Source organism: Simochromis diagramma, unplaced genomic scaffold (assembly GCF_900408965.1).
Source record: "Simochromis diagramma unplaced genomic scaffold, fSimDia1.1 OVJJ01000421.1, whole genome shotgun sequence".
Taxonomy (NCBI): Eukaryota; Metazoa; Chordata; class Actinopteri; order Cichliformes; family Cichlidae; genus Simochromis; species Simochromis diagramma.
The window spans coordinates 8666857-8693865 of record NW_024387250.1 but is presented as its reverse complement, the minus strand read 5'-3'; the positions used below and the strand labels follow the sequence as shown (position 1 = coordinate 8693865).

Genomic DNA, 27009 nt, shown 5'->3' with positions numbered 1-27009 from the left:
AGAGTGGAAGAACCCTGTCCGGTCTACATGTCTGGCTCCCCAGACATTTTCTCCTGACATCACCTCCTCTGTCCAGTGCAGGGTTACTGGACAGGAATATTCCATTGCTAGATATCCTGCCATTTTGTCTGGGAACTGCACACAACCAATATAATTTTCTTTGTTTTGTTTTTAAACCTGACTTGCTGTATTCTTCAATAGCTTAGGTAGCCACTGTACAGAGAAAACATTTATAGAGAAACGATTTCCTGCATAATCATGTTATGTACCTGCGGGTATTCAAAACAATACAAGCTGAGTGAGCTTCAATGAAATGGCTCTGAAATGTTATGCAGGAAACGACTGCGTGTGGGTATGGCTTCTAAAGATTATCTGGAAACTTTGCAGCGTGTTCAGACTTTTGATCTGTCTGGGTGAAAGCTATCTTTTACAGAAATCTTGATTACCACTGAGCAATCATTACAAAATTACAAACTCAAATTAAACCAGACAAGTGAGTGCAGGATGTACGTTTATTTCATATTCATTCTTATAGAACAAAGACCTTATATTCTTAATCCTGCACAAACAGCTCATTAAAAAAAAAAACTGTTACTTAGAAAAATATACACTGATGTTAGAACTGACAATTTGAGATTCAGTGTTTAATTCAAAAATACAATTTGTCTATTTGGGTCAGAAAAGGTGGCTTCGATTGAGGCAAGTTTCTTGAAGAGAACTGAGACAGCAAGCATCCAGAAGAAGGCACTTTACATTTTCTGAACTCCACATAAAGCTTATTGAGCCTACATTCAGCAAAAAAAAAACAAATCAGATTTTCACGTGTGCACAAAAGATGAAGAGGAAGGCCAAGGGTAAGTCTGTCTTTGCCTCTTTCTGTGTCACCCCATTGTTGATGCCCTCCACTTTCTCTGGAAAAACAAATTTGAGCTAAATATAAGAGAGCCCAGCTACTGCTACAGTACTACAAACTTAAGGTTAGCTGACTTTGGAAAGGTCATCAGGTTAAAAGACAGCGGGGGGCTGAGACACTTATTTAAGACAAACCCTCAATTTCCCACTCCTGAGTTAAGCTGAATATCTGATCCAAAAAAACAAAAAAAACCAAACAACAAAACAAAACAAACAAAACACAAAACAAACTAAGGTTACTGCTTTTTAAACAAACAGTAAGAATGTTCAAGGCAAAGGTGTCATTAAAGAAGCCAGCCATTAGCAACATATGCAATGCTTCATCATATGTATCACCATCCTTGTCTTTTCAAAGCCTTTCCCTTACAAAATTAGCTATTATTTTTCCTCATATTTATCTTAATAGTCATTTCTCCATAACAGTCCAGACGCAGTCTTAAAATCGTCGATGCAAAGTTTAGTTTCTTTCGATCTGTTCAAGATCCAGCTCTCCCCCAAGCTGAAAAATGTCCCTCTGTGTCCCACAGTCACCCTTCCAGAGGGTGCGTTTACCATCTTCGATGCCTACAGGAGACCCAGGCCGTGAGTCCACACTACAAGCGGAGTCGCTATCCTCGTAAGATGAATCTTCTTCCTCGTCATCTCCTATCACTTCCTGCCATGACTCTAGTCCCAGCTCAGACACGCCTGTGAAGTCTGAATCCGGTTGGTCGATTAAGTCCAAGGTGGGCGGGGACAGGACTGACTGGCAGTTGTCACTAGATGAAAATCCAGGGCAGCTTAAGCTCTGTAAAGTCTGAAAAAACAAGAAAGAAAAAGAAAAGACCATGTTAGTCTGGACATTTTTGCACACGTTCACATCATGGCCTCTTTCTGATGAAGAGCTACAGAAGTCAAAGACTATGTCAGGGAGCTCAGAGTTTCCCAGAATGTCAGTTTGAGATTGGGTTTCAGTTTGGGCATCTTAAAAGCCGGCTTTCCCTTTCACTGATGGCATGTGAACATGTAAACATGCAAAAACACCAGTACACGCACAAGGCATTGGAGAGTATACACAGAACGCTAACCCTCTGGTTTGTTTGAGCAAAACACTGAAATGAGCACCAAACCACTAAATGTATCTCGTGTCAAACTGTGCTCTAGGCTTATTTATCACTGGAAACCACTTTGAAACACATACCTAACCCAACCCTGTATGGTAAAAGACATTTCTTATGTCAGTCATTGTTGTTCACAGTTGTTATGATGTTTTGTAGCTCACACTAGGGAGTGCCAGGGACAATCTGGATGTGAACAATTGCCTGCGTTTTTGCTCTCAAAACTTGACCTTAAAGAGACTCAATTCACAAAGGCTCCTGGTTTGCTTTCATGCTCTCTTTCCACCCTGAATTCCTCTCTGCAACAAAGAAAGGCAGCCGTGCAGCGCAGTGAAGGGGTTAATGATCTCTGGAGTGCCCTCAGCAGCAGATGTTGGAGGCATGGAGGTGAATAGAGATGAGGTTTTCTCTATAAAGCCCAGGCTTTCATGACAGACACCTCTAATGTTCCCTAGCATGTGTTGAGACATTGCCTTTCCTTTTACAATGAGCTTGGAGACACCCTTTCTCAAATCTCATTTTAGCAGGCTTGCCGTTTCCCCGTCCAAGAGAAAACTATAACATAGGGTGAGGCTGGCTAAGTTTAAGGTTAGCTCACTTTTCAGGATTAACTTTACATGCAAGTACCTCAAACACACCATGCTTCAACTGAAAGCGCTTGAGGTGATCATGTGAGGAGTGGGAGGCCTTTGCTGTAGTTACCCCACTGGAGTGGAAAAGGGGATTTCAGAGCTCTTGCTCTCTCAGTTCAACCCCTGGTATTACCCCACTACTAATTATCACAGCAGAGGAGGAGACGAAAGCAAGAGAGAAAGGAGGTGGAGAGGCTGTCTCTATACAATATGCTTTCTATAAAATCTACTGAGCCTGACTGGGATTTGGGTGGGTGTGGTGGTAGGCTGGGGGAGCAGGGTTAAATTTCTGCTGTGTACCCAGCTTTGCCAGATGAAAAACACCCATGTACACACACAAATCACTATTACCACACACATGGGCTCGCTACCCTGGACCTGTCATATCTCATATTACCCACTGCCATTACCAGGAATCTAACCATACACAGACGAAAACCACTTTAAAGTTATTATCCTCAAATGTCCTATTTAGAAACACGGTTGGAGAACCACAATAAAAATTTTAAAAGAATATAAGAGCAGATTTCTACTTTTAGTCAAAAATGATTAATCAAGCACAAACAAAGCTACTGGAAAAAAGTGTAAAATAAAACAACAACAAAAACTGAAGCATGAGTTTGAAAGATTTTAAACTCTACACATCTCGTCCTAATCCACAGAAAATACTATGCAGCAGATTTTAAAGACTATGACTAATAAAGTGAACTTCTGGAGTCTTGGTGATGTGCTCCTTTCAGTTTTTAGTTCTTGCTGATTTGGCAAGTGCATTTAAATAGCATGGGTCTGGGACATCCGTTCTGTAAAATAAAATGCACATTGACCAGAAGCAGAAATATAAAAGAGGAATTATTGGGCCTGTTAATCTTATAGTCAAAAACTTTGGACTGACAGGGTAGGCAATATCATGTTATTTTAGTAACGAAATTAATAAATAAGGATAAAGAAAACAACAGTGTCATTTAAACGGATCATTTAAAAAGGATAATTAGTATTCCCATGATGATATAAATTTCTGTAATACTCAAGAGTAGAAATACCAGTCAATAATGCAGCTCAATCATTGACGTGTATTACTCCGTTTCACTCAAGTGACTTCTCTATCACTGATAATTTGACCAAGAGCACCCTACATTCCAGCTCCAGCTACAATATGTGCAGTACTGTGCAAAAGTCTGGGGCCAGCCTTTTTAAAGTTTTTCTTTAGACACTGGCTGCATTTTCACTCATTTCTTGGTACTTCTTAAGCCACTTAACATTGACCTATAAATCACTCAAGCATAAAAAAAGGCACCTACTACATAGGATGAACCTATGTTATGCCTACATGTAATAGATAACTTAGGAAACAATCGATTTTACATTGTATCTTTAGACATTCCCCAGAGCCCAGAACAAAACAAAAGACAGTCAAAATCCAAAGAAGAGCTTTGAATGTCCTTCACGATGCCAGGAGACATTTTCCTGAAGTATACTTAAATACATTCCAAGAAAGCTTGCCTAAATGGTAAATGGCCTGTATTTATATAGCGCTTTACTAGTCCCTAAGGACCCCAAAGCGCTTTACATATCCAGTCATCCACATTCACACACTGGTGATGGCAAGCTACATTGTAGCCACAGCCACCCTGGGGCGCACTGACAGAGGCAAGGCTGCCGGACACTGGCGCCACCGGGCCCTCTGACCACCACCAGTAGGCAACGGGTGAAGTGTCTTGCCCAAGGACACAACGACCGAGACTGTCCAAGCCGGGGCTCGAATCGGCAACCTTCCGATTACAAGGCGACCTCCCAACTCTTGAGCCACGATCGCCCCCAAGTGAGTTCAAGCTTTTTTGAAGAATAAAGATACAAAGAAGTGTACGTTTTCACATGTTAAAAAAAAAAAAAAAAAAACCCCAAGCAAACAAAAAAAGAAAAAAAAAAAACATTTTACATTTTCTTAAGAAAATATAGAGAAATGAAAGGTGGCTCAAGACTTTTGCACAGCACTGTATACATGCCTCTGCAAAACTCAGCATAGTCCCAAGCAGTACCATGTTTTAACCATACAACTTCATCAATGCTGCCATACACATTAAGGGAAATGAGAGCATGGTTTTCAGTTATATCTGACACATCAGGTCCACCACAGCCACGCATGCCTTCCAGCAAGTCACGTTTGAATGTTGAATAGAAAAAGTGAACAAGACATGAGATCCACTGGATTGGTTTATACCTTTTTTGTTTTTACGTTTAATATTCACCAAAATCCTATAAGAACACATAATTTAGAGCTAAGTGGTGTTTTCATAGAGAGTGTGGATTATTTTATACCGTGATCTACACAACAATGGCTTGGACTGTAAGGATGTTATTTAGAGCATGGGTTCAAAAGGCAGCTGCTGTTGAAGAAGCACAAGCACATGCCAGGAGGTTAGGCAAATACCCTCCTGATGATTTGGGTAAACAACTAAAATCACCGAGCTAAATGCTATGCAAAGGCCCTGTTGTGAACCAAACTACAACCACAATCACACATATAGTACACTACTGGGAGGTGCAGGTACTTTACATTGCATTCACTGTGCAACTTCAGATTATTAGTATACGAGTCGATAGTGCTTCTTTGGTTTAGCTCTGTGCCGAAATTAGGTCACATAAACATTCAGCGACACACTGGTCTGAGGATGACATGCAATCAGACCTCCAGCGACAAACAACTGTGAAGCAAAAGAGAGGACAAGGAGGTGCAAGCAAAGACAGGAGACTATAACAGACATTCACACACACAGTCTTTGTTTTGGTGTGTGTATTCATCTACTATTTTACTCCTCTGCAGACAGAATGCCTGGCTTATTCATGCAAATGCCCAGAGGTAAAATGATGATAAAAGACTAAAGTGTTGGGCTGTCAGATGTTGAAAAAGTGTAGGCGATAATAATGTGTGACTACAGACTAATGTTCGGCGATGCTCTACAATGCACATTTATGACAAGTCACAACATGTCATTATACCCAGCGAGAGCTGCACCTCAAGACGCCTACCTAGGTGTTCCCACAAGCATGCAGGGCTCAGTTATGATCATCATGTCTGCCATCCAAGGAATGAAGTGTGTGTGATGGAAGAAGGAGGGGAAGACCAGAGCAGCTTGAACTTGGGCCAGGAGAAAGAAAATATTACAAGTTTGTGTACACACACACACACACACACACACACACACACACACACACACACACACACACACACACACACACACACACACATAAATATTTTGGACAAAAATGGACAATAGCCCAGCTGAAGTTAACTGACCAGGCTGGACTTAAGCACACAGCTTCCTCAAATTCACTGTGCAAGAAGTGTCAACAATCATTCAGTGAAGGACATGGAGTTTGCTATGCCCAATAGCCAGTCCATTAAAAAAAAAACAAACAAACAAAAAAACAATCCCCCAAAAAAGACAACAATGACAGGCCAAGGTGGAAGGGCAGGCAGAGATAACTTATCTACATGGCTGACTGGGAGGACATTCAAGGAATTTTGGGGGTGGCTGCATGTAAATCCCCACGGTAGTCAAGTTATAGCTGATTAGCATGACATGCATCCCCAGAATTCACACCCGCCTTCATTGACGTGGTCGAGGAATCTAAAGGCCAAATTACACCATGTTCCACTAACTCACACTGAGGGCTTGTTGACCACCATGATCCTTCACTCGGCGAGTCTCTGGCGCACGTTCCATAGAAAATTAATCAAACAACACCTGTCTGTATCCACTGCAGTTCAGACAAATGTCACAGTTTCCTGCCCCATCTACAACATGTTTGCTATTCTTTTAATCAATGTTAGACAGCATTACTCAAAACACACCTACAGTAAAAAAAAATCAAAAAAAAATCTACTGTTTACGTAGGTATGAAAAGTAATAATGTTGTCATTAGGCTCACCCAGTTCTTGAGAAAGAGTGGGAGGAATTGTGTGTGCGTAACCAGGGGGGGAAAAAAAACAAAACAAAAAACTGCCACTTCAATGACACAGAGGCCAGTTAAGAAGTCTTGTGATGCTCAAATATATAACATCAGAAGAAAGATCACATTAAATAACTGATTTCCAATCAGAGTTGGTGAAATCTATTATATTCCCAACCCTGGCAGTACTTTGCATGTTCTATCCTCTGTAGATCAGACACAGGTTGTAACCAGCCCTAGTTTTCCACATTAACACTTCCTTTTCCAGACAGTCTGCCAGCTGGGATCTTTTTCTTTCCCTAGGCTCTCACAAAGGTCAACCACTTTTGGTAACAACAATGTCAATCTCCAGCGGTATCTTCTTTGTGCTTTTGGTTTATTAAATTTAGATTGAGATATTACAACGCTGCTTGTTTAAGTTCCTGGCCACACTTGACCTGGTTTAGTTATTGACATCAAGTCTCAATAACAGGAAAAGAAAATGAAGCAAGGGAGCACGTATTAATCATACTATCTTTGTTGTATGCAATGCTTTACTGGTAACTTTCCCGAGGTGTGCTTGAGGATGAGAATTTAAACATGGTTACAGTAGATCTGAAATGACCCATCTAACCTGTACGACCGGACTCCTTTCATCAACATGCACTCATGCAACTCGACTCAAACCCCCCAAAAAAGTGAAAACATTTTTTGACCCGCTAACCTTTGAGAATAGATCATTTGCTGACAATAATCCGTAACTGGCAGAGTAATGGCAATGACTAATGGCAAGTCGAGTTTAGGGCTGTGCGATATGACCAAAATCTCATATCCCAATATAAGACATCTATCGCCCGATAACGATATATAAATCACAAAAATTTAACATTTTCTGTAAATTCTGTGAATCTCGGGCAGCTCGACTTGCGTGAAGTGATTCCAGCTGGGCGTCGTGTACCTGGAGTCGAGTTTTTAACTGATGCGTGAAAATATATATTTTTAGACATAAGTTGTAACGGCCGCCGTTTTCTTTGTGAGTATTTATTACACAGCGTGCTGCAGGGAAAAGCCTGTTCTAACGTTTGAGTCCAATCTATTTTTTAGCACCTGACGGTTCTTTTTTTGCTTCTCACCCGTCAATACTCTGCATACTATTTCACGTGATTCCGTTTATTTTGAAAAGTCTCAACAGGATCTTGAGCTTTATTGTGAAAAATATGTTTATGTGGAAAATAAACAAGCGGACACGCTAACGACAACGCATAAAAACAGGCGCTTGTCCGTCCGTAGTGTGGTTATATTAAATATAAGAGAAAGAGAGAACTTTAGGAAATTAATACAGCCACTACAGTGACCATCAAAACGCTGAAAAAAATATTGCTGTAAACAGTTTATTTTGCGACACCACGAAACAAACGATAGCGTAAAATGAAACGATAGACGTTTTTATATCGTCATCCGATATATATCGTTATATCGAACAGCCCTAGTCGAGTTAATGTAAAACTGGCTCCATGTGTGTGTTTGTGGATTCGCTCTTTATATGTTGCATGCCTAATTTTTCCCCTCTTAGAAGCTGGCAACACAAGGGGAAACATGTTTGCTAGGCTCCATTACCCATGCCTTGTTAATCCAACCCTGGCTAGGTCCTAAGTATGACTGGCTGGGAACTAATATTATTTCCAGAAAGGAAAAGGGGGGGTATATGGATGAACTGATGATAACTTTCTAGTAAGAGACAGGAAAATTACAATATTTTCCTGAAACAAGGTACTGTGAAGGATGATTTTTGAGTATCAAATGACTTAAGTGATCAGGAAAGGATGGGTAAATAGGACAATGTGTAAAATTCCCAGAGCATTCACATAAATAATGAGCTGAATGTGATACAAGAATCAGATCAAGATCTTTCAGGGCACTAGAAAAAAAGAAGAAACAAAGCTCTGCCAAATATCAAAAGAGTTCATGTCATTAAAATACTTCTCTGGATCTATTTTGGGTTTGGGTTTACTCTCTGGCTGGTGCACTGTTTCCTCTGACCTTACAAAAGAACAAAAACTCTTGACATTGGGAAATCCATCCAGAGCTCTGTGCATCCAAATATACCCATAATTCACTGCCACTTTTTTCTGACAGGTAGAAATATTGGGTAGGAGTTGCAGAGAGGAAGCAAATAAATGGTGAGAAGTCCAACCTTTGGATGGACTTGTTTACCCAACAGAGTTAATGAAATTATAAACCCGAGAGGGCCTTGCTAGAGAGTGGTTCAAGGCAGCGTGACTGAACATGAGGAATGCTTTCTTAGTAAGCACCGCTCCCTAAGCTAGAGGGAGGAAAGCCTGAGATCACTTAGCCTCGAAGCCTCGGACTGACGACGCAGAAAACTTAATACAGTTTAATTTAATCCACTCCCTGATCAAACTCTGAGAGAAAGAGACAGACTTAGTTTTGTTTGAAGATGTCTTGAACTTCCCTTTAGTCTAAGAACAAAAAAGCATTTGTCTGTGTTGTAAGTGCATCTGGTTCAGGATTAAAGTGAATGCAACAGAGCGCATTTCCCAGCATTAAAGCAAGATTAGAAATAAGCTGATACTCATTTGTGTGCAATCAGCAAACACATGTAATATTAAACTCTGAAATTAGTCAAATTCCAATTGAATGCATTCAAATCAATGAATATGTAAGTGCTTGTCTGTGCAGGTCAACATATGTTCAACATTTCCAGCTAACCTGAGTCATCTTTGTCAGGTCCAGGGAGGGCCGCTGCTCCTGAGCATCTTCTGGTCTCCTGCGCTTCATGCCGACCTTTTTCTCATTTAACACACAGGGCTGAGACCTGCTCCGAGACAAACACCCCTTTCCCCTGGCTCTCTGGCTAGCTCGTCTCCCCAGCTCTGGGGTGGAGTCTGAAGAGCTGGTCTCCGATGCCTCTTCCCTCTGGTGTTCTGGCAGGCTGATCTGCTCGTGGGAAAGTGAGAGAGGCCTGAGGAAGACGTGATTTTGGGAGTGGTGATGATGTGTGGCAAGAGAGGTAGGGGAGACTGGAGAGGCAGTGAATTGAGGGTGGAGAGGCAGCGGCTGGTTGAAGAATGGCAGGTCCTGGATTCCATCAAAAGTGATGCTGGAGTGTGAGGGCAAACTAAAGCTGGAGCTACGCTGCATGGTGGGAAAATGGCTTCCCCCACCTCTGACACTCCCTCCACTGTGGCACCTTCGTTTCTCAACCGTTGTCCATACTCGGGACCCTTGGGGCCTCCAAGATGAGCGGAAGCCAGTGAATTCTTCAGAGAGTGACAGAGAGCGACACTGACGTTTGCTCGGGGGTGCCGTAGGAGTTTGGCTGGTAGCCGTAGTGGTGTAGTGTGCAGTGGCGGATGCGGCGTGAGTGCTGTTGCAGAGACTCAGATCTCTTATCAGGCTGGTGATTGCTGTGGTGCTGCCTGGTTCCTTGGCACAGTGGCTGTTGTGATCAGGCGTCACATCCCATAGAGGAGTACCAGACTGGCATGGAGCTCTCTGCTGGATGGCACAGCTTCGCCCCATATCCAACCATCTATCTGCCTCTGTAATAGGGAAAACATAAAAGCCTCACACTAATTGACCTCAACAGCAGCCCTTCTGACACATCTTTATCTGTGCGGCAAGCAATATTAAGCAAAAACTGCATTTGTTAACTAGAGCATGATGAATTCTAGCAGCAATATCTGGAAGGATAATTTGGTACTTAACAACAAAGACACAAAGAAACACACAAGCAGAAATAAGCTTAAGGCAAAGAGGATTGGTTGGTGTAAGAACAAACTGTTTGGAAGAATAAAGGGAGATTATTGTGTGCTTACTGCAATGGTGAGCTATTAAACTAAGAAGAAAGAAACAGCTAAGTAGAAACAACAACAAAAAAAAGAAATCATGAGCTTTTGAGAATTACAAAAAAAAGGGGTGGGAGGTTGTTTGTCTTAACATGATTGACAAGGTTATGCCTAGAGGAAATAAAGCTACCAGTTGAACCAGTGCTGTTCCTCAGTAACTGTAATGAAAGCTGAACTGAAAATTCCCAATAATGTTGAAAGAAAAAAAAAATAGTCAAAAGTCATTTTCTGGGGAAAAAAAAGAAAAAGAAAACAAAAAACAAAAAACATCTGTGCATTCAAAGATGGAAATGTTTTAAAAGTCTTAAAAAGTTGGCTGCCCACCCCCCAAAAAGTCACAATGCTCAGTATAACACACTACATGCCCAGTAGGACTCAACAAGATCACTGTCTGTCTGCTTGTTTTTCACATAAACAGCTGCAGGACATGCAGTGAAACCTCAGCTGTGAGTTCTTACTGGCACATTACAGTTTCCGAGCATGAGAAACACATTTCTGCCTCCATTACTTTTAGAGTTAAATATGCAAATAAATAAATAATACTGTGGTTTAAAACACCAACACACACACAAACAAAACAAAAAACACAAAAAAAACCCAGATTACAATAAATTCTCTTCCTCAGCACGAACCAGCTCACTCCACTGACTGCTATGTTGGCCATTTTTTTAAGTTTCCAGCAGTAACATTCCTGACTATTTAAAACTTGGACATGCAAGAACGTTGATTCCAAAAACATGAACTGCACATTATGATAAGAATCAGCCAGTGAAACAGTTGGGCAGTCACTCCCATTAGTCAAGTGGTTAGTAGGATATGCGTCAAAGCAGTATGAATTTCCAGCTGTCTCACCATCGGGACAAAAGAGTCTTGTGGAGGATAATACACCTACAGTAAAGTGTGGCTAAGTTCGACTCTATTGAAGCTTTTGTCAAAAAGAGCCCCTTGCTGATCCAAAAACCATCCTTTTGGATGCTTGCCTCCAATTCTGGCACGCTCTCTCCCAGACTACTGGACGGAAATCATTGTTTTGGCTGGACAAACAATGTACGGGGGCTACAGTGACGACCTGACAGGAATGTTAGGAAAACAACTGGACAAAAGGAGAAAGGGATGAACTTCAAAAGGCCACCCCATTTGAAAGCAAAAGACAAAGTGGTTGAACTAACAAAACACGCTAGCCAATTTTAATGTCAGGATTAACAGTGGAAAAATCTTTACCCAAAAGAAAGAGGGGGGGAAAAAAAAGGAAGAAAAAAAAAAAAAAAAAAAAAAAAAAAAAAGAGGGCAGTGGGAGATAGCTGGCCTTGTATTGACAGTAGTATTTCTTTTAACACAGAGGATAATTACACAAACACAGCTAAAGGGAAATTGTTGACATAGGCAGCAGAATATTCAATTACAGTTCACTCCCATGAGAGTGCTGTGCAACGTTGTGTGGAGGCAGGTGCACTCTGATCATGAGTGGGGGATGAGTGACAGATGGAAAAGGGAGAAGTGAGTGATCGAGTGTGGCAGGGGATAAACAACAAGACAACTGCAATCGCTGATTTTGATACTTCAACTTATTGGGGAATTAAAGGCGACAATTACTTGTGTTATATCAGTTGTGAAATGTTTTTTAACAAATAATCAGCCACTGCTTTTTTCCAGATGTTAAATGCAGAGCACAGAGGGATGGCGTTTAATAAATGGAAGCAGGAGCAAAGGGGGAAAGACAAACAGAAAGACATAATGAGTGATAATGAAGATAACTCACCTACGGTTCCACGGGAGAGGAGGGTGGTCCCTCTGCTCATGGTGGGGACCTCACACTGTTGAGGGCACAGGCGAACATAAAGCAAAAGTCAGAAACAAAAGCCAAGGAACAAAAGTTCAGCCCTCAAATCAAATGAGAAGACTCATGTGTCTTCATTTTGAGGTCAGGATTATTTACACGCTGCTGCCAAACGACCAGTGTGAAATAGTCAAAGATCTGCGTCAACCAAAGCCAATGCAAATGGTTACTTACTTTAAGCTTACTGTTTACGTTTTATGGTCTGCGAGTTTACCGTTTTGGTTCACAGCAACAACTAGCTCATACTCAGCAACTAGCGGGTGACTAAAGAATTAGATACATTTCTGAAGAGGAGGCGGAGAATAAGCAGTGCACAAAAGAGTGAGCATTAGCCTCCATGAATAAAGACTCCAAATGAATGCTAATTTGCTCCATTCTTGCTGAATATGTAGGGTGTTTCCCAACGAGCTTACTAAACAAAAAAACTGCACTAATTTACGCTTCATAATAATTTACGCTTGTATATAAATTTTAATACATTTTTGTAAGACTTGCGCATTTAAATAGTTTCTAATGTTAAAGCTAGTTAAGTCTCAAGTCCTTTGACATCATAGTAAATTACAGTTACACCTACCCAAGCTAGCTAGCTAGCACAAGCAGCTTAACACACCATCGCTGCTATTGTTGCTACTTAAAACTCAAGGATTCAAGAGTGTAGTCCATTATCCAGTGGGTGAACTACACTCTTTTGGACTGGTTTTACACTTTCACTTTTGTCAGAGCTGGAAACTACTTCCTAAAGATTATCCTTTAACTCACTGCAAGGTGCATGAAATACCTTCAAGGACAGCTGGACAATGATTTTACAATACAAAAGAACCTTTAACTAAATTTTGTAACGCACCTGTTTTATTCCTTGGGTTTAAGGTACAAAGGCTATTAGGGGAGTATAAAACAGTTTTGCCTACACCCACTTATCTTTTAATCAGACACCCATCCATCCCATAGTTAATTTCTTACAAGAGGGTGTTGGCTATCTGCACACAGAACAAAAAAAGAAAATGCCACATTTCACTGCAGTGACTCGCCTTGAGGTTATTATAACAAAACAAAAAAAAGTTTTCTAAGATACCAAGCCTAGAACTCAAAATAAAGGCTATTGTGCCATAGAAGACGATCAAATGACAGAATTAGTACACTAAACCCCCAGGCCTTTAATGTGAGCAGCTGATGAGTGCAAAGGTAGCAGTGAAAAACCTCTGTCCATAAGCCTTTTTGATTTATTTTTATTTTTTTAAATATGCATGTGATTACATTTACAGTATATTATATAAGACTTACGTCAGTCTCTGAGGTTTAACAAAAGAAAAACATTTAAGACTTGTTGGGCCCAAGAAAATAATTCCTGGACGTTTCAGAACAAATCATATTGATGTTAAATGTGTCAAGAAATGTTTGTGATCCTTCACCATCCAAGCGCTTGAAGGAGTGTTGAGATTTTGTAGATTAAAAACTGCATATAAGCAGCATGATAAAAGCGGGAAAGTGAAAACTACTCTCCCGTGCTTGTCTGAATGGAGTAGTGAGATAAAAATAAAATGTAAATAACCCCTATTTTACTTTGAGAAGTGAAACCTAGGTGCTGGTTTAAAAAAAAAAAAAAAAAAAAAGTGAAATAATTCTCAGGGGTGACACCCCAAAAATAACATTTTGACTGAAATTTAAAAAAGCTCTTTTTTGTTCCATACATTGCTTTTTTTTTTAAAGCTTTAGTCACACAGATCATTCACTAAAGAATAACGTTTATTCTCCTGACTGGCTCGCTGGAGGCCACTGACCTTTGTTGAGTGTAATCAGTCGCAAAGAGTATGCTGTACCAAAAACTTGCTTGCTTGAATATTGCCACAGTCACCTGTAGTTCTGATGTAAAGTGCAAACACTCTTTACATTTTCACTGCTGCTTGGTGGTGAGTTAAAAAGTGCTGCAGCCTGTAAAATAAAAGTTGAGCCTTACCGCTCAAACTAACAAATTTCAAAAGGCACAGCTTTTATACTGAAAGCAAATATCACCATTTTGCATCACACTTTTCACCATTTCACTACCGCTCAGAGTAGTTGGTGAGTGCTATGGGGGGGCTGCAACAATCTGGGAGGAGGTTTTCAGTGCAGCATTCTTCTTCGCAACCAATTTCACCAACTGACAGCAAGCAACCTCCTGCAACCACTTGCCAACTGGCTGGAGAATACACATTTTTCCCAAGCAACCAGTGATTACCAGGGGATTGTTAACCAGTCTCAGGAAGTGAAACTCTTGACATTTAGAATGTCTTTTGCAAGACTGTCTTGGCACAGGCAACATTAAACAACCATTTATTTCCACTAGTCGGAAAAAGCTCCTGAAGAAACCCTCTTGTTGTGAGCCAATAGCTATAACCACTGATCCACCATGCATTGACATTTTGGAATGATTTTGAACCAGTTCCCTTTATTTTATTAGGGAACTGGTTCCTTCTTGTTCTAGGCTAACACATCCTAGAACTCTTTGTCTTCAAGGGACAATTATAAAGCTCACACTGAACGTCAGTAAGTAAGTAAGTAAGTAAGAGAACCTCAAAAGTGAAAATGTATCTATCATATTAATGACAGTTAAAGACATCTAAAATCCTTTAGTGAACAACTTATCGTGGTCTAACATGCTTGTGGGTACACTACCTACAAGCTTGCCTTGTGTGAAAGTCAAAACGTAAAGTTTCTCTCACCAGCCGTCGCTCGATGCTCTTGGACGTTACATCATTGGCAGCCTTCTTCTTTTCCAGTGTTTGTGAGAAAACAATCACCATGGTAGCAAGTAGCTCTGCTCCAGTCTGTTCAGGTGCAGAAAAAGGCCACAGGCAGCCATCTTATATGAGAGCAGAGGGCAGACAGTGCATTTGGGCAAAAAGCAGAGGAAGATTTCCCATTTGAAGAGCAGTACTTGTGAAGGTGGTGGAGGTAGGTCTCTCAAATGTCAGCCAATCTCTGTATTCATGGAAAAAAAGGGAAATAAAAACATTACTAATTTAATTAAAGTGCAAAGGATGTTTCTGGCTGCAAGACATGGGCAAGAAGCAGGGCCTAAATAAAGCTCAGGTTTAAGCATAGCCATAACAATCAATAGTGTGCCAAATCTGGCTTCTTAACCCCAATTGTGGCTGCTTTAACTTGTTCTGTGCCATTCTCATTAAGATTTTTCACAAACACAAAAAGCATGGCATGTGCATTTTTGTCTTAAAACATGTCTTGAGAGAAAGGTTTCTCACAAATACAAACAGGTTGCCTTTTTAATCAATCTGTAAGGTGATAACTGTCATTCACAGATAAATCACTTCAATATCTACATTCCTCACTGCTTTAACTAACATACCCATAACAGTGATTGAAAGGGGCACGGTTGAATGCGATACATGTTTGCTATATGCACACCTTAAGTTTTTCCATTCAGCATTTAAAATCCGAAAACTTACAGCAACTTCAGTCATCGATATAGATCCACACACTACATACCCACACCTATCAACCTACTAGCTTTAAAAGAAAATGTGCTGATATATGTTAAACTGCTTCCTCATCCCTGTGGATAACAGAACATTTGGCCTGTCAGCAATATTACCCTGAACACGGGGGAATCTAAACATGCTGTAACAGAAGGCTAGCTTTAGCTAATCCAGGAAAAGACATTACTCACGTCACATGACTACAGATGTGGCTAGAAAACACGAACAGAAAAGAAGCATATATGGAGCTGCGGTTAACTCAAAGACGGCCTGCACCCACACATAGCAAAGTCCAGACAGAAGCTGCTTCGGTAAACACAACCGTTAAAAGCTTTATATGTATGGCAGATGGTCTATATCTTTTTTTTTGGGGGGACAAACATGCCTTGTCACATCTTCTCAACTCAGCCTTTCTGATGTTTTTCAATGCATGTGAATGACTATGGCGGAGGATGGGCAAGTTCAGTTATGCTTTTTTTTAAATAAAAGTAGCTGCAGTGACTTTGGACTCCGTCATTTACCAACCACCAAACACACTGACAGTATCCAATTAGAGAGTACCAGCATAGTTCAGATCCCCAATCAACTGCTGGCTAATGACAGCTTTCGACTCCGGAGCAACACATGAGGCTAATGGATCTTCCAGGCCTACTATGCTATCCTGCCCATGAAACATGTGGTTTTGTGTTAAGTAAGGGTTGTTGCACTTACACAAGATGCTTTAGGGAAAAGTGTGCACCACTGAAAAAAAAATTGACTTCTGTAGAGGAAAAAAAACAAAACAAAAACAACAACATGGATCGATAAAAAGTGTTTTGTTTTTTTAAACCAGTCTAGTCATGTCTTCCGACTTAACAATGTCATCTCTGTCCCTTTTCTTGTTTCCAGCCCCATGACTACATAAAGACTAAGTAAATAAATGTTTCATGTAGGCCTGCCTGAAACCAACAGCCGGCATATGACTCCCATTATCTCCATTCATTTCAGAGAGTCGGTGGAGCACAACCGGGCCTCCACAGGCAAGAGAAGGTGGTACTGTTAGTGGGAGTAAAAAGTAAAGAGTATGTTCTTCATAATCAGTTTTGCAGATTACTCTACTGATTAGAAGTGACACTGAGTAATGGGTGGGGCAATGTATTGCAGTGTGTGTGTGTATGTGTGTTAATCAGAATAAGGGTCGAGGAGCGTGACGGCTGTGTGTAAAGGTTGTTATATTGTGCCGTTTGACTTATGCAGGTAGGAAGCGTGACTTGTCCGATCAAGGCTGAAACAGCATCTCCACACTGAGAACAAGAGCTAGCTGTGCATGTGTTTCTGTACATGCATGTCTGCTTATGCTAACCTGCACTTGTGTGTGTAGTGACTGGCAAGCAGGGTCATGGGAGAGGGCAGACCGAGTGTGAATTCAAGCCTGGAGCCATGCTTATTTAATGAACCGACTTCTCATGATGGGGAAACCAGAGCTTAATGGGCTGTGTAGAGCACTTGTGCAGAGCCATTTTCAGATCCGATCAGATTTTTGCTCTTCAAAGTAAGAGTCCTTGCTGGCTACATCACACTGTTTGAAAAGCCTTTTTGTTTGACTAGATGTCAGTCCTAACAAAAACCCAGGAAATTATCAGTTCATCTGAGGTTTGATGAGTCCCTGTTACACTCCACTGGAAGAAGAATTAAATATCATTTTTACAACTTTGGTCTTCAAAGATTATAAAAGCAATCATTACTGTGTTTTTATATATCCAGCACAACATCAACCTTTTTCCTGTCTTGCCTCCCTGAAAACAAAAGCATTGTTCACCAAGCACTGGTGAAATGACAGGTAAGGTTGGATCATCTGAAAAATACCATCTTAAGAGAAGTTGGTTTTATCCTACGGATAATATGTCGTTGTGAAAGCAATCTTAAAGGGCCGCAGACGAACCTGTTTCACTCATGTGCTTGCCTCATGGTGCAAAGATAAAATCTGTGGGGCCATAAATGAACACCTCAAAGGCCTGCCTAGTTGTGACAATACTGCAGGGTAGTGGAACCTGTACTGTGGGCTGAGTGGTTTGTGATAGTGAGGGTTGTACCCCACCCTGAGGAAGGAAATGCACTGTTGAGGAAATCTACTGCTCAGTAAATTTGTGTTTCCACAGTAACTGAACAATTGTTAAATAGCTGTGATTATGATTTATGATCAAACAGCCTGACATTACACTATCAATTTTACTAAGCTTTAAGTTAAATATGTTTCATAAAGCCAGACAAAATCTCACAAACTCAGCTGCATGTCCCACACAGAAAAATGTCGTTTTTGTTATCATAAGTCAGGCTGATCATCAAACAAAGGCAAGTGACTTAAATGACGATTTGTCTCATCCTTTACAGTTAAGATACCAGGGAAGACATTGTGGATACTAAATGAGGCATAAAACTGAAACTGGAAGAGCTACTTCTCCCTTCATTAGAGTCTCATATTATGATGAATGTGATGGGACAGGTGCTTTTTTTTTTTTTTTTTTTTTTAAACTTAATACTTTTATTATACTAATTACTTTTTTTTTATAGCTTAACAGTACAAAACAGTGAACACTGCACAAAGCACCGACTGATTTAGTCAAAGACTTCCACTTGCTATAGATCAGGGGTGGGCAACTCCAGGCCTCGAGGGCCAGTGTCCTGCAGGTTTTAGATGTGTCCTTGATCCAACACAGCTGATTCAAATGGCTAAATTACCTCTTCAACATGTCTTATAATTCTCCAGAGGCCTGGTAATGAACTAATCATTTGATTCAGGTTTGTTGACCCAGGGTGATATCTAAAACCTGCAGGACACCGGCCCTCGAGGCCTGGAGTTGCCCACCCCTGCTATAGATCAACTTGCGATACTGCTTTGCCTGTCAAGGATAAAATGACTGAGGTTCATCAATTGTTTTGTCAGATCCCATCTCAGCCCTATTTGATTCAAATAAAGGAAATCTTTCCCAATAAATCTCAAATATATATGATATTTGCTGAGTCATAACTTATCGAACTAACAAAACTTTGACCATAAGTGGGTTCAAATCCACTGGTACTTCAAGAACTGATTTGTGTATGCTGGGATGCAGAAAGCAGCTCTTGGCTCACAATAGTCAGTGACTCAGGAGGGCACAAGAAAGAGCAGCTAAGATAATGTGGCTCTTTGCCCAGGCTGTGATTTGTACAGGCAGATAAATAGAAGCCTATTTGCGCCCCCCCCCCCAAAGTTCTATAACGGGGTGTTTGGTGTCCATCACTAATTGGCTCTGGTTGCTGCATACTTGTGTGGAGTGCGTCTGGTGTCAGGACTTTGATCAGTTGCTGTACTTGGAGGAAACCAGTTCAATTGGCACTAATGAAATGTTGAAGCCCAAATATTCAAAATATGGCATGGCTGGAAAGCCTCGGCAGATCGTATTCTTGTTTTGATAAGATTAAATTAAATTACTGTCACAGTTTTCCTTAATCAAAGTGGCACTAAATGTCAGAAAAGGCTAGACGCTGACACCCGTTTTAAATAGTTCAGATGTCCATGAGAAACTAAATGAAAGCCTTAAAAAGAATAAAGGAGGCTTTCTTTTGTGAAAGCCTAAGATGTCCATTGTTAATTCAGGGTGAACACACAGCGACCCCTCTCTTGGATAATGTGGTCGAGGTTGTAAAAATGGTCTGGGAGGTCAAGACATACCATTGAATCTTTTGGCTATCACCCTAGTACCGTCTACTCCTTCAAAGGTACATAAACACTGAAAAGCTTATTCAGTGAAACTTTATGTATTTTAAGTAGTCAAGTTGTGGCCTTTTTTTGGAGATTACCCTGAATGCTTCTCTCATGACAGTGACCATTAATCTCTGCATGAATACAGCCTTGAAGCTCCAATTTAAGTTGCTGTTACTCTTAACAACAGATCTACAATAGAAATAAGAGCAGTAAACATGAACCCCAAAGCTTTCTTTAGAATTAACTTGCAAGTCCAGTTAATACTGGTCTTCTTATCTCGACTATGTTGGCATGAAGACACTAACATAATTCACATAAGCAAGCACACTTCCCTTTGCACTGCAGGAGTTCTACTTCCCTTGTGGTCACATGACATGCCACTGCTGAATTGGGTGTGGAACATACTGACTTCATTACTGAATACATGAAAGGAGAAAGCCCCAAGTGATATCCACAGAGCATTGTGGCAACGAGTTAACTTCACATACACATATTCTACCATCATTTCACATTAACATTTATTTAATCATAGATTTACAGCCTGAGAGCGGATATGTTATCTACTATATGTTAGGTAAAATTGTCAAAGTTTTTGTTTTGGGTTTTTTTTTCCACAAAAATGAATCTCTGATACTTCCTGGGGTAGTTTCACTCTGACTTAAGACACAAAACAGTTGCTAGGTAGTACACTGTTTCTAGGATTTTAATAGGTAGCCATAGCAGCCAAGCACACAACAGAAGACAACAATGACAACTGGTGATGTGAAAAAGGCAGATGTCACCCATCTAGTGAATAATAATGTCTGGACAGCTCATCAGTCTTTATCAGTAAATCTGTTTGTCATAGGAAACTGGACTATTGAGCAAGGCCAGTTTACTAAGGTGAAGCACTGTGACATGTAACCCGCAAACACACCACACTCTTTCTATTTAGGGTAGCCTTAAATTTATTAGGGGTTGACCTCTGTTTCTTAGACTAGGGTTTAGTTAACCGAAAGCTTAAGGAGCTTGACAGGCATAGGATCAGGTGTTTGAGTAGGTACCACACTAATTATACTGTCCTCTCCAACTGACCCAGCAATCCTTGCTTTTCTGCCTGTGGTTTCTTCCATTTTCTGTTCTATGCACACTAGAGCTCTAATCCATTAGGGGTACATTACATACACCAGAGGCTCCAGTTCTGCTAGCAATCCCAAGCAATTGCTTAGCTCAATAGGAGGGGCCATTCCTATGCTGTATAAACAAGTGATGTTATACTTACTGTCAGTACCAATGACCTAATAAGTACCCTATATAGTAGATTTTTAAAGATCAATATAATAACTCTAGTTTGAAGGAGAAAAAAATAAAACAAATTACTAAATTACTAGACACATACACCCCCCCTTCCAATCCAAACTCCACATTGTCTAATGAAAAGAATACAAATCCAAAAATTCAACACGCTTGAAAATTAACAGTCTTTGACTAGTGCTATTACACGAGATTTTTAACAGTAGCCAAAGCATAAGTCATCAATGAGTCAAAGTCAATCTGAAAAACTGTCAGAGAGATGTGGCTACTGTATCATAGTTTAGCAATGCTAACCAAATTCTAACAACCATGCTTATTAGAAAAAGAGAGATCGCATGCTTCTGGCAGAGCAGCAGTCATCTTCAGTCTAACACATAATATTATCATGTATACTGTAATCACTAAAATGATAGAGCTCATAATTTACAAATACATTTTCTTAAAACCAGTTGATTTCTATATAGTGTCCTCGGCATGCAAGTAGTCCATGAAAGTGTTGTATAGAGCCAGTGGCCCATGGTGCTGCAGCCGATATGAGGTTAAAAGTGCTTCTGTTGTTATGTGAAGCACAATGGTGTCAAATCAAACAAATGAAGATGATTTCGTGACAGCAGTGACTGGAGAAGCAGGAGGAATTGCTTCCTCACTGACATTAAATACGGCACTAGTGGTAAGTTAGAAAAGCTTTGTGGTGAAGTGTGCAGTCCAAATGAGCACAAAAGGCATTTGTGTAAATGCCAAACTGTGTACATCAAGGTTGAAAAATAAGCTTTTATAATATTCATATGTAATGGTATGTTAATTAGCCATAAGCTTTCGCATACTCATGCTTATTAACATAAAGATATACAGTAGGTCTGCTGTAATATGCAAGAGGAGTCTAAGCAGAAGGGCTCTACAAAACAACAATTACATTGACTTTGTGTATGAAGCCGCCATGCAAAACAGTGCTGCACATACCATCAGGAGAGATGGAGGCCGTTTAGCCATGCGGCCCTGTTGGAGCCAAGTTCCACCGATAGTTTCTAAAATATGTTGGCAGCACTGAGTAATTAATCAATTACTTTCTGCTGCTCTATTACATACATTTTTTGGAGATGTGGGTGAGTTTTTAGTGAGTATCGGTGGGAGAATTTCAGAACAAAAACTATGAGCAGCATTCCATCAGCCCATTCACTCATTCATGAGGGGGCTCAGCTCACCATATGGACCCTCTGACTGCTCAGCATAATGTGTACCAGGAATGTAAAACAGATATTTGAAAATCCCACTGAAGACGTGTCATTTTAAGTTTTTTTCATTGAAATAACCACATACAGTAAATGTTGGACTCATGAGTCCTATGTTAAGCAGCGCTAAATAGGAAGAAGACATATTATCAATTTAAAACATATCTGTTAGTTTCAACAGTGATGACTGGGAATAATTTAAACAAGCCATTTCACGTTCAAATTGTGAGATGCGCTGTTTGCACTCATCTTTGTTGAAAAACGAAAGCAAATCAAATTGGTGCTGGAATAAAGTAAACTGCTACTGTGTAAAGGTCAAGATAATGTCCGTAGACAAAGCTTTTACATTTCCTAGTTGGACCAGGAGCTTTCTTTGCATAGTAATACACAGAATTCCAATCAGTCTCTGACTTAAGACTCTCAATTGTAATACTTCAGTTACATCTCCATATACAACATCTTAATAATACTGTTTGTTATTTGGCAGTTAATAAGCTCATCTGATTAAAGTAATCTAATATGTTACACAACAAGCTACATGTTGAGCTTCTGTGTAATGACATGCAGGTGCATGTAAAACAAGTATGTAAAACAGAGTCCATCCCAAATACAGAGAACCAACATGCTGTATGTATGACTTTAGATTACCAATCAATAATAATGTTAGTGCAAGGCTAGTCATGAGAAGCCAGTGTGACCAGACAACCCTGCTTGTGAAAGGATGTAACACATTAAGTGTCACATTAGTATATATCAAAAAAATGATTGTCATTATTAATTAGAGTCCTAATACTTGAAAGAGGAAGTTAGATGCTTAGATTTTGTCACAACTGTGGAAAACAGGTTCTAAAAATACATCAGATAAGGCTGTCTGTACACTAACAGAAGCTTTCAGTTCTCTCTGTCTGTTTTTTTGTTAAATAAATAAAGGACTCATTTGGGAGATTCCTTCATCAGGCTAGATCTACGGTAAAGAACGGCATGAATGAGACTGGAGTTATGGTTTGGCTCCTATTGTAAGGAAAAGCCAATCCAAAGCAGTCGAGGAAAATAAACAGAAGAATGCCAACCGCTGCCATTCATAAGTGTGGTGTTATGATGACACAAGGCAACACAAGAGAAAATATTGGCTCACCTGGGATTTGGGGTTTTCCCAGAAGAATACAGGTTATGCACATGCACACAACATATGCAAACGACTAAAATAAATAAAGACATACTTATTTGAGAGTCAAACACGGTGTGGGCATCCTTTCTTTTCCTTTTTTAAATAATTCCTCACTATCGCCACATAAAGACTAGAGCAGAGTGTTCATTGGAGCATTTCTATTGCATCCCAGAATGCTTTTCATCTTTAAGTAGAGTCTGGTGCCTGTCTTGGGGGGTTGGGGGAGTGCTTCTCTGGTGTATGTGAGAATGCCTCTTTTCTTTTCTTTTCAGCTGCTGGTCTGTGGCTCTGTGGGCGATTTGATGCCAGACTTACAAATCCATCATGTTAATGAGGAAGGAATAAACAAAACAAGGAATATTGACAATGAAACAAATACACTGACAGAGTCAAATAACCGAGGTATTTGTTTTTAACTTCTTTAAGACTAAATGGGGAGGTGGGGTGAGTTTAAATGTGTCTGAAGCCACAGCAATTATGACTGCAGGTCACAGAGAAGAAAGGGAAGCTTCTGAAATGAATAAAAAGTACCATGGTGGCAGAGACAGCCATGGCTAACAATCCTTTTCTGGTAGGTTTGCATAATGCCTTGGGTCAGGGAACAAGGGAGGGAAAGAGAGCAACAGTGGAGCAGTAGTGGAACAGAAAGACAAATAACAGTCAAAAACAGAAGAAATAGCATGATTAATAAATGCAAAAAAGGCAAAAAGCAAAGGACCGAGAGGGGTGAAAGTGGCAGCATGTGCGTCAGCATGTGGACTGAGTGAGAGTTGTTCACACAGACGGAGAATGGGCCAGTGGCTTGCTCAGCACACAGGCACACAGCTGCCCACTGACAGAATAGAGTTCTAATAGGGCCTTTTTTCTGCAACACAAAGACCTTGCAAATGTGTGCGTCTTAAGCACACACTGGAGTGCAGAGCAATCCCCTTTAAAAACCCACCGCCCTTAATTGCCTCCATATATTATGTTTCTAGTATGTCCAAAACAAGCCTACAGATGAACAATACCAGAGCTGTTGTTGAGCACAATTGCAGTACACTAAGTACAAAAAGCGATCGCCAGGAACTGTGATGAAAATGTCTAAACTGCTTCCTTCGCAACGCGAGGAGTGTTTTCACTTTTTTGGAAAAAGTCCTATGGATTGACTTGTTTCAATATGCCTGCTTAGCCAGTAGCAACATTTCCAAACGTGTTAGAAGTTAAATAAAACAGCCAAAGTAACATATAGAAGACAACAGATTGCTTTTGTTTTCTGGACCTTTGCAGACCTCTGGCACCAGGACAGATCACTTCCACCCTGCTCCTAGTCATACATAATAATTCGCAAGAGCAAACAGCACATTTGCAGATTCACAAACTTGTTCACACCAAGCTGAAAGATTCCAGCAATTGTTTATTTTGGAAATCAAGGCATTGTGTAGTGATCAAAATCTTCCCCAACCTGGAAGAGTAGATAAGAAGTACTCAGAAAAGGTTACATCTAAGTCAAACCCGCATTTGTGAGACACCTCTATCAGCATGCCAATAGTCACTAGAGTTGACAGGTGATTAAATCTGCCCAAGCACTCTGCTTCACTTTCAATCTGAACTTCAGCTAACCTTTGCAATTGCGAAGACATTTCATTTTCTGCAAATATGCGTCCAGTCACGTTTAGTTTACCAACCAACCTAGCAAGTCAAGGATGACCTCTTGCTTCTGTGTCCCTGTGAAAATTCCCAGATATTTCCAATTAATGTACCCTCATACCAAACCAGTTCTTCAGGGTATTGTGTTGATGGTGTCCACAAAGCTCAGCCAGCTGTGGTTAGCATCGGAAAGGGCAAAACATAAGCACCAAAACATAAGCACCAAAACATAAGCGCCAACACTTCCTAACCCACAAAGGAAACAAAGATGACAAATAAGCAGTTTAGTGCTCTGCTGCCACTGTGCCCTATATTCAGAGTCCTCGTTTACAGTTTGAGCCTAAAACAAAACAGAGGCCTCATAGCTATGCCAGCGGATAACAAACCTAAATTATAATTGTTCTTATCAGCATCTTATCAGTTCTTATCATGTAGGTTTCAGTTTCATATATGTATAACATCATAGTCTTAGTTTATAATGCATTCATCTCTGTCACGTAGTCATAAGAACAGTGTATATTTTGGTTGAACTTCAAGGATGCAGCCTTATATATTAGCTGATAAAACAGAATTGAAATTGAGGAAGAACAAAGTGGCCAATAGTTTCGGGCTCCTCAACCTAAAAAAAAGTACCTACTCTGATGCTCAGGGAAAAAAAGCACAAGATTTAGTAATTTCAGATTCCTCTCTGAAAAGAGAACAAAAACCTAAATGTGCGGTGGAGATTGGTGCGACTTGTGCAGCCAAGCCTTATGACTCAAAGCACTAAAGCTTCTCTTAACATCATCTCATGGGTTGTGGTGAGGAACTGTGTGTCAATGCTGCAAAGCAACCACACTGCCTCTCCACCTACAGGTACTGTGTAGTTTACAGCAGTCTCAGATTCACTGCATTGCCTGACAGATGAAGGGGGAGTTTGCAGCCTCAAAGAGCTTGCTGCCTGCGTGAAGCCCCTAAACCTCAAAACGGGTTATTATGCGGGGACATTTATAGCAGCACCAGGTCGGTCATGTAGATTATTTTATATACATATATTTATTTAGAAGCTCCATAGGAACTGAGTGCAGAACAATTAAGTTGCAGTCACCCAAAAAGAGTTTAACACGCCACATTTTTATTTTTATATGAACAAAAAAGGTTTATACTCTTTTAAGAAATTCATCCCCCAAAAAGCCATTTATGTTTTCTTAAAGTACGTGTCCTTAAAGTAACCTAACAAGTTATATGGGGAAACCCAGCAAGAACAGAGTAAACTTCAGAGCAGTGAAAGAAACAAAGAAAAAGACGTTCAGTGCATACAATTTAACTAGCGTGCTACTACCTGGCTAGCAGAGGCTCTTTCGAGGTTAGGTCATCTTCAACAAACGGAAAGCGAAAAAGAAAAAGTTTATCGCAGTTGCAGCCGCCAGTTCAGCGTCCTCAGCGTAGGACCAAGCAAGACTGCAAGCAGCTGAGAGCTGAGCTTCTGCCTTCAGCATTGATTGTAACAATATCCGCGTACACATGCAGTTCAAGTCAGCGGGGGGAGAGACGAGCAACAAGTTAACCGGCTAGCAAACTAATGCGGACACGGGGACACCGGGTTGTTGTGCAGTGTTCTCATAAAGTTATAATTATTATCCAGCAACACTAAAAGTCTTTAATATGTCAACACACAAGGGGCGAAGTTTTATTCACCACTTGCACCCCCACCCTTTTCGAGTTGGTACGTTCCAGTGCCCTCGGGCTTTTACAATACTCGTGGTCATTTTTTTATTACTATGCAGCCCGTTTCATTGATGTTGAGTAGATAAATGAGTGTTGACGAGTCAAAATAAGCAAAGATAAACAACTCAACTAAAAGTTGCTACCGGACCCATGCGTTTTGCCTAAAACAACGAGACGTGTCGTCACGTAATAACGTGAACCACGAGTAAATAAAGTTTATAATCGTTAATTAATGCCTTATTGCGCCCCAGTGTACCAGTGGTAGTCATTACTCAGTGCGAAAAGGTCTGAAATACTTGTTCGTCCACCTCTCGCCATGGAAAGTTCACCGTTACATGCTGAAGTAATTCAATCAATCCACAAAAATCCTATTAGGAGACCTTCAAACGTGTTTCCAGGGAGATGGAGTGAAAAAACATAAATATTTGAAGTATCACACTTGAGAAGTTGAAATGAAAGCATGGTATTCGTGCTGGTAGTGCAGCCAGCGGGTTATGGCACAGAGTCTA

The 27009-nt window shown here is 40.4% G+C and overlaps 1 protein-coding gene across 1 annotated transcript; it reads right to left on the bottom strand.

Annotated features, from left to right (window-relative positions):
- Positions 1-493: 493 nt before the first annotated feature.
- LOC120714840 (protein FAM53B-like) lies at positions 494-26271 on the bottom strand. Its single transcript, XM_040001364.1, has 5 exons — positions 26115-26271; positions 14977-15235; positions 12200-12254; positions 9302-10134; positions 494-1708 (listed from the first exon to the last, which is right to left on the bottom strand). The coding sequence occupies exons 2-5, from the start codon at positions 15055-15057 to the stop codon at positions 1370-1372; spliced, it is 1308 nt and encodes a 435-aa protein (XP_039857298.1). The 5' UTR covers positions 15058-15235; positions 26115-26271; the 3' UTR covers positions 494-1369.
- Positions 26272-27009: the final 738 nt, after the last annotated feature.

Bases quoted from the DNA above. Each gene is read 5' to 3' on its own strand.
- LOC120714840 (XM_040001364.1), bottom strand. From the start codon at position 15,057: ATGGTGATTGTTTTCTCACAAACACTGGAAAAGAAGAAGGCTGCCAAT. The intron at 10,135-12,199 runs GTGAGTTATCTT...TCCCTATTACAG, and splicing joins CCTCTCCCGTGGAACCGTAG to AGGCAGATAGATGGTTGGAT. The intron at 1,709-9,301 runs GTTAGCTGGAAA...TTGTTTTTTCAG, and splicing joins ACCTGACAAAGATGACTCAG to ACTTTACAGAGCTTAAGCTG.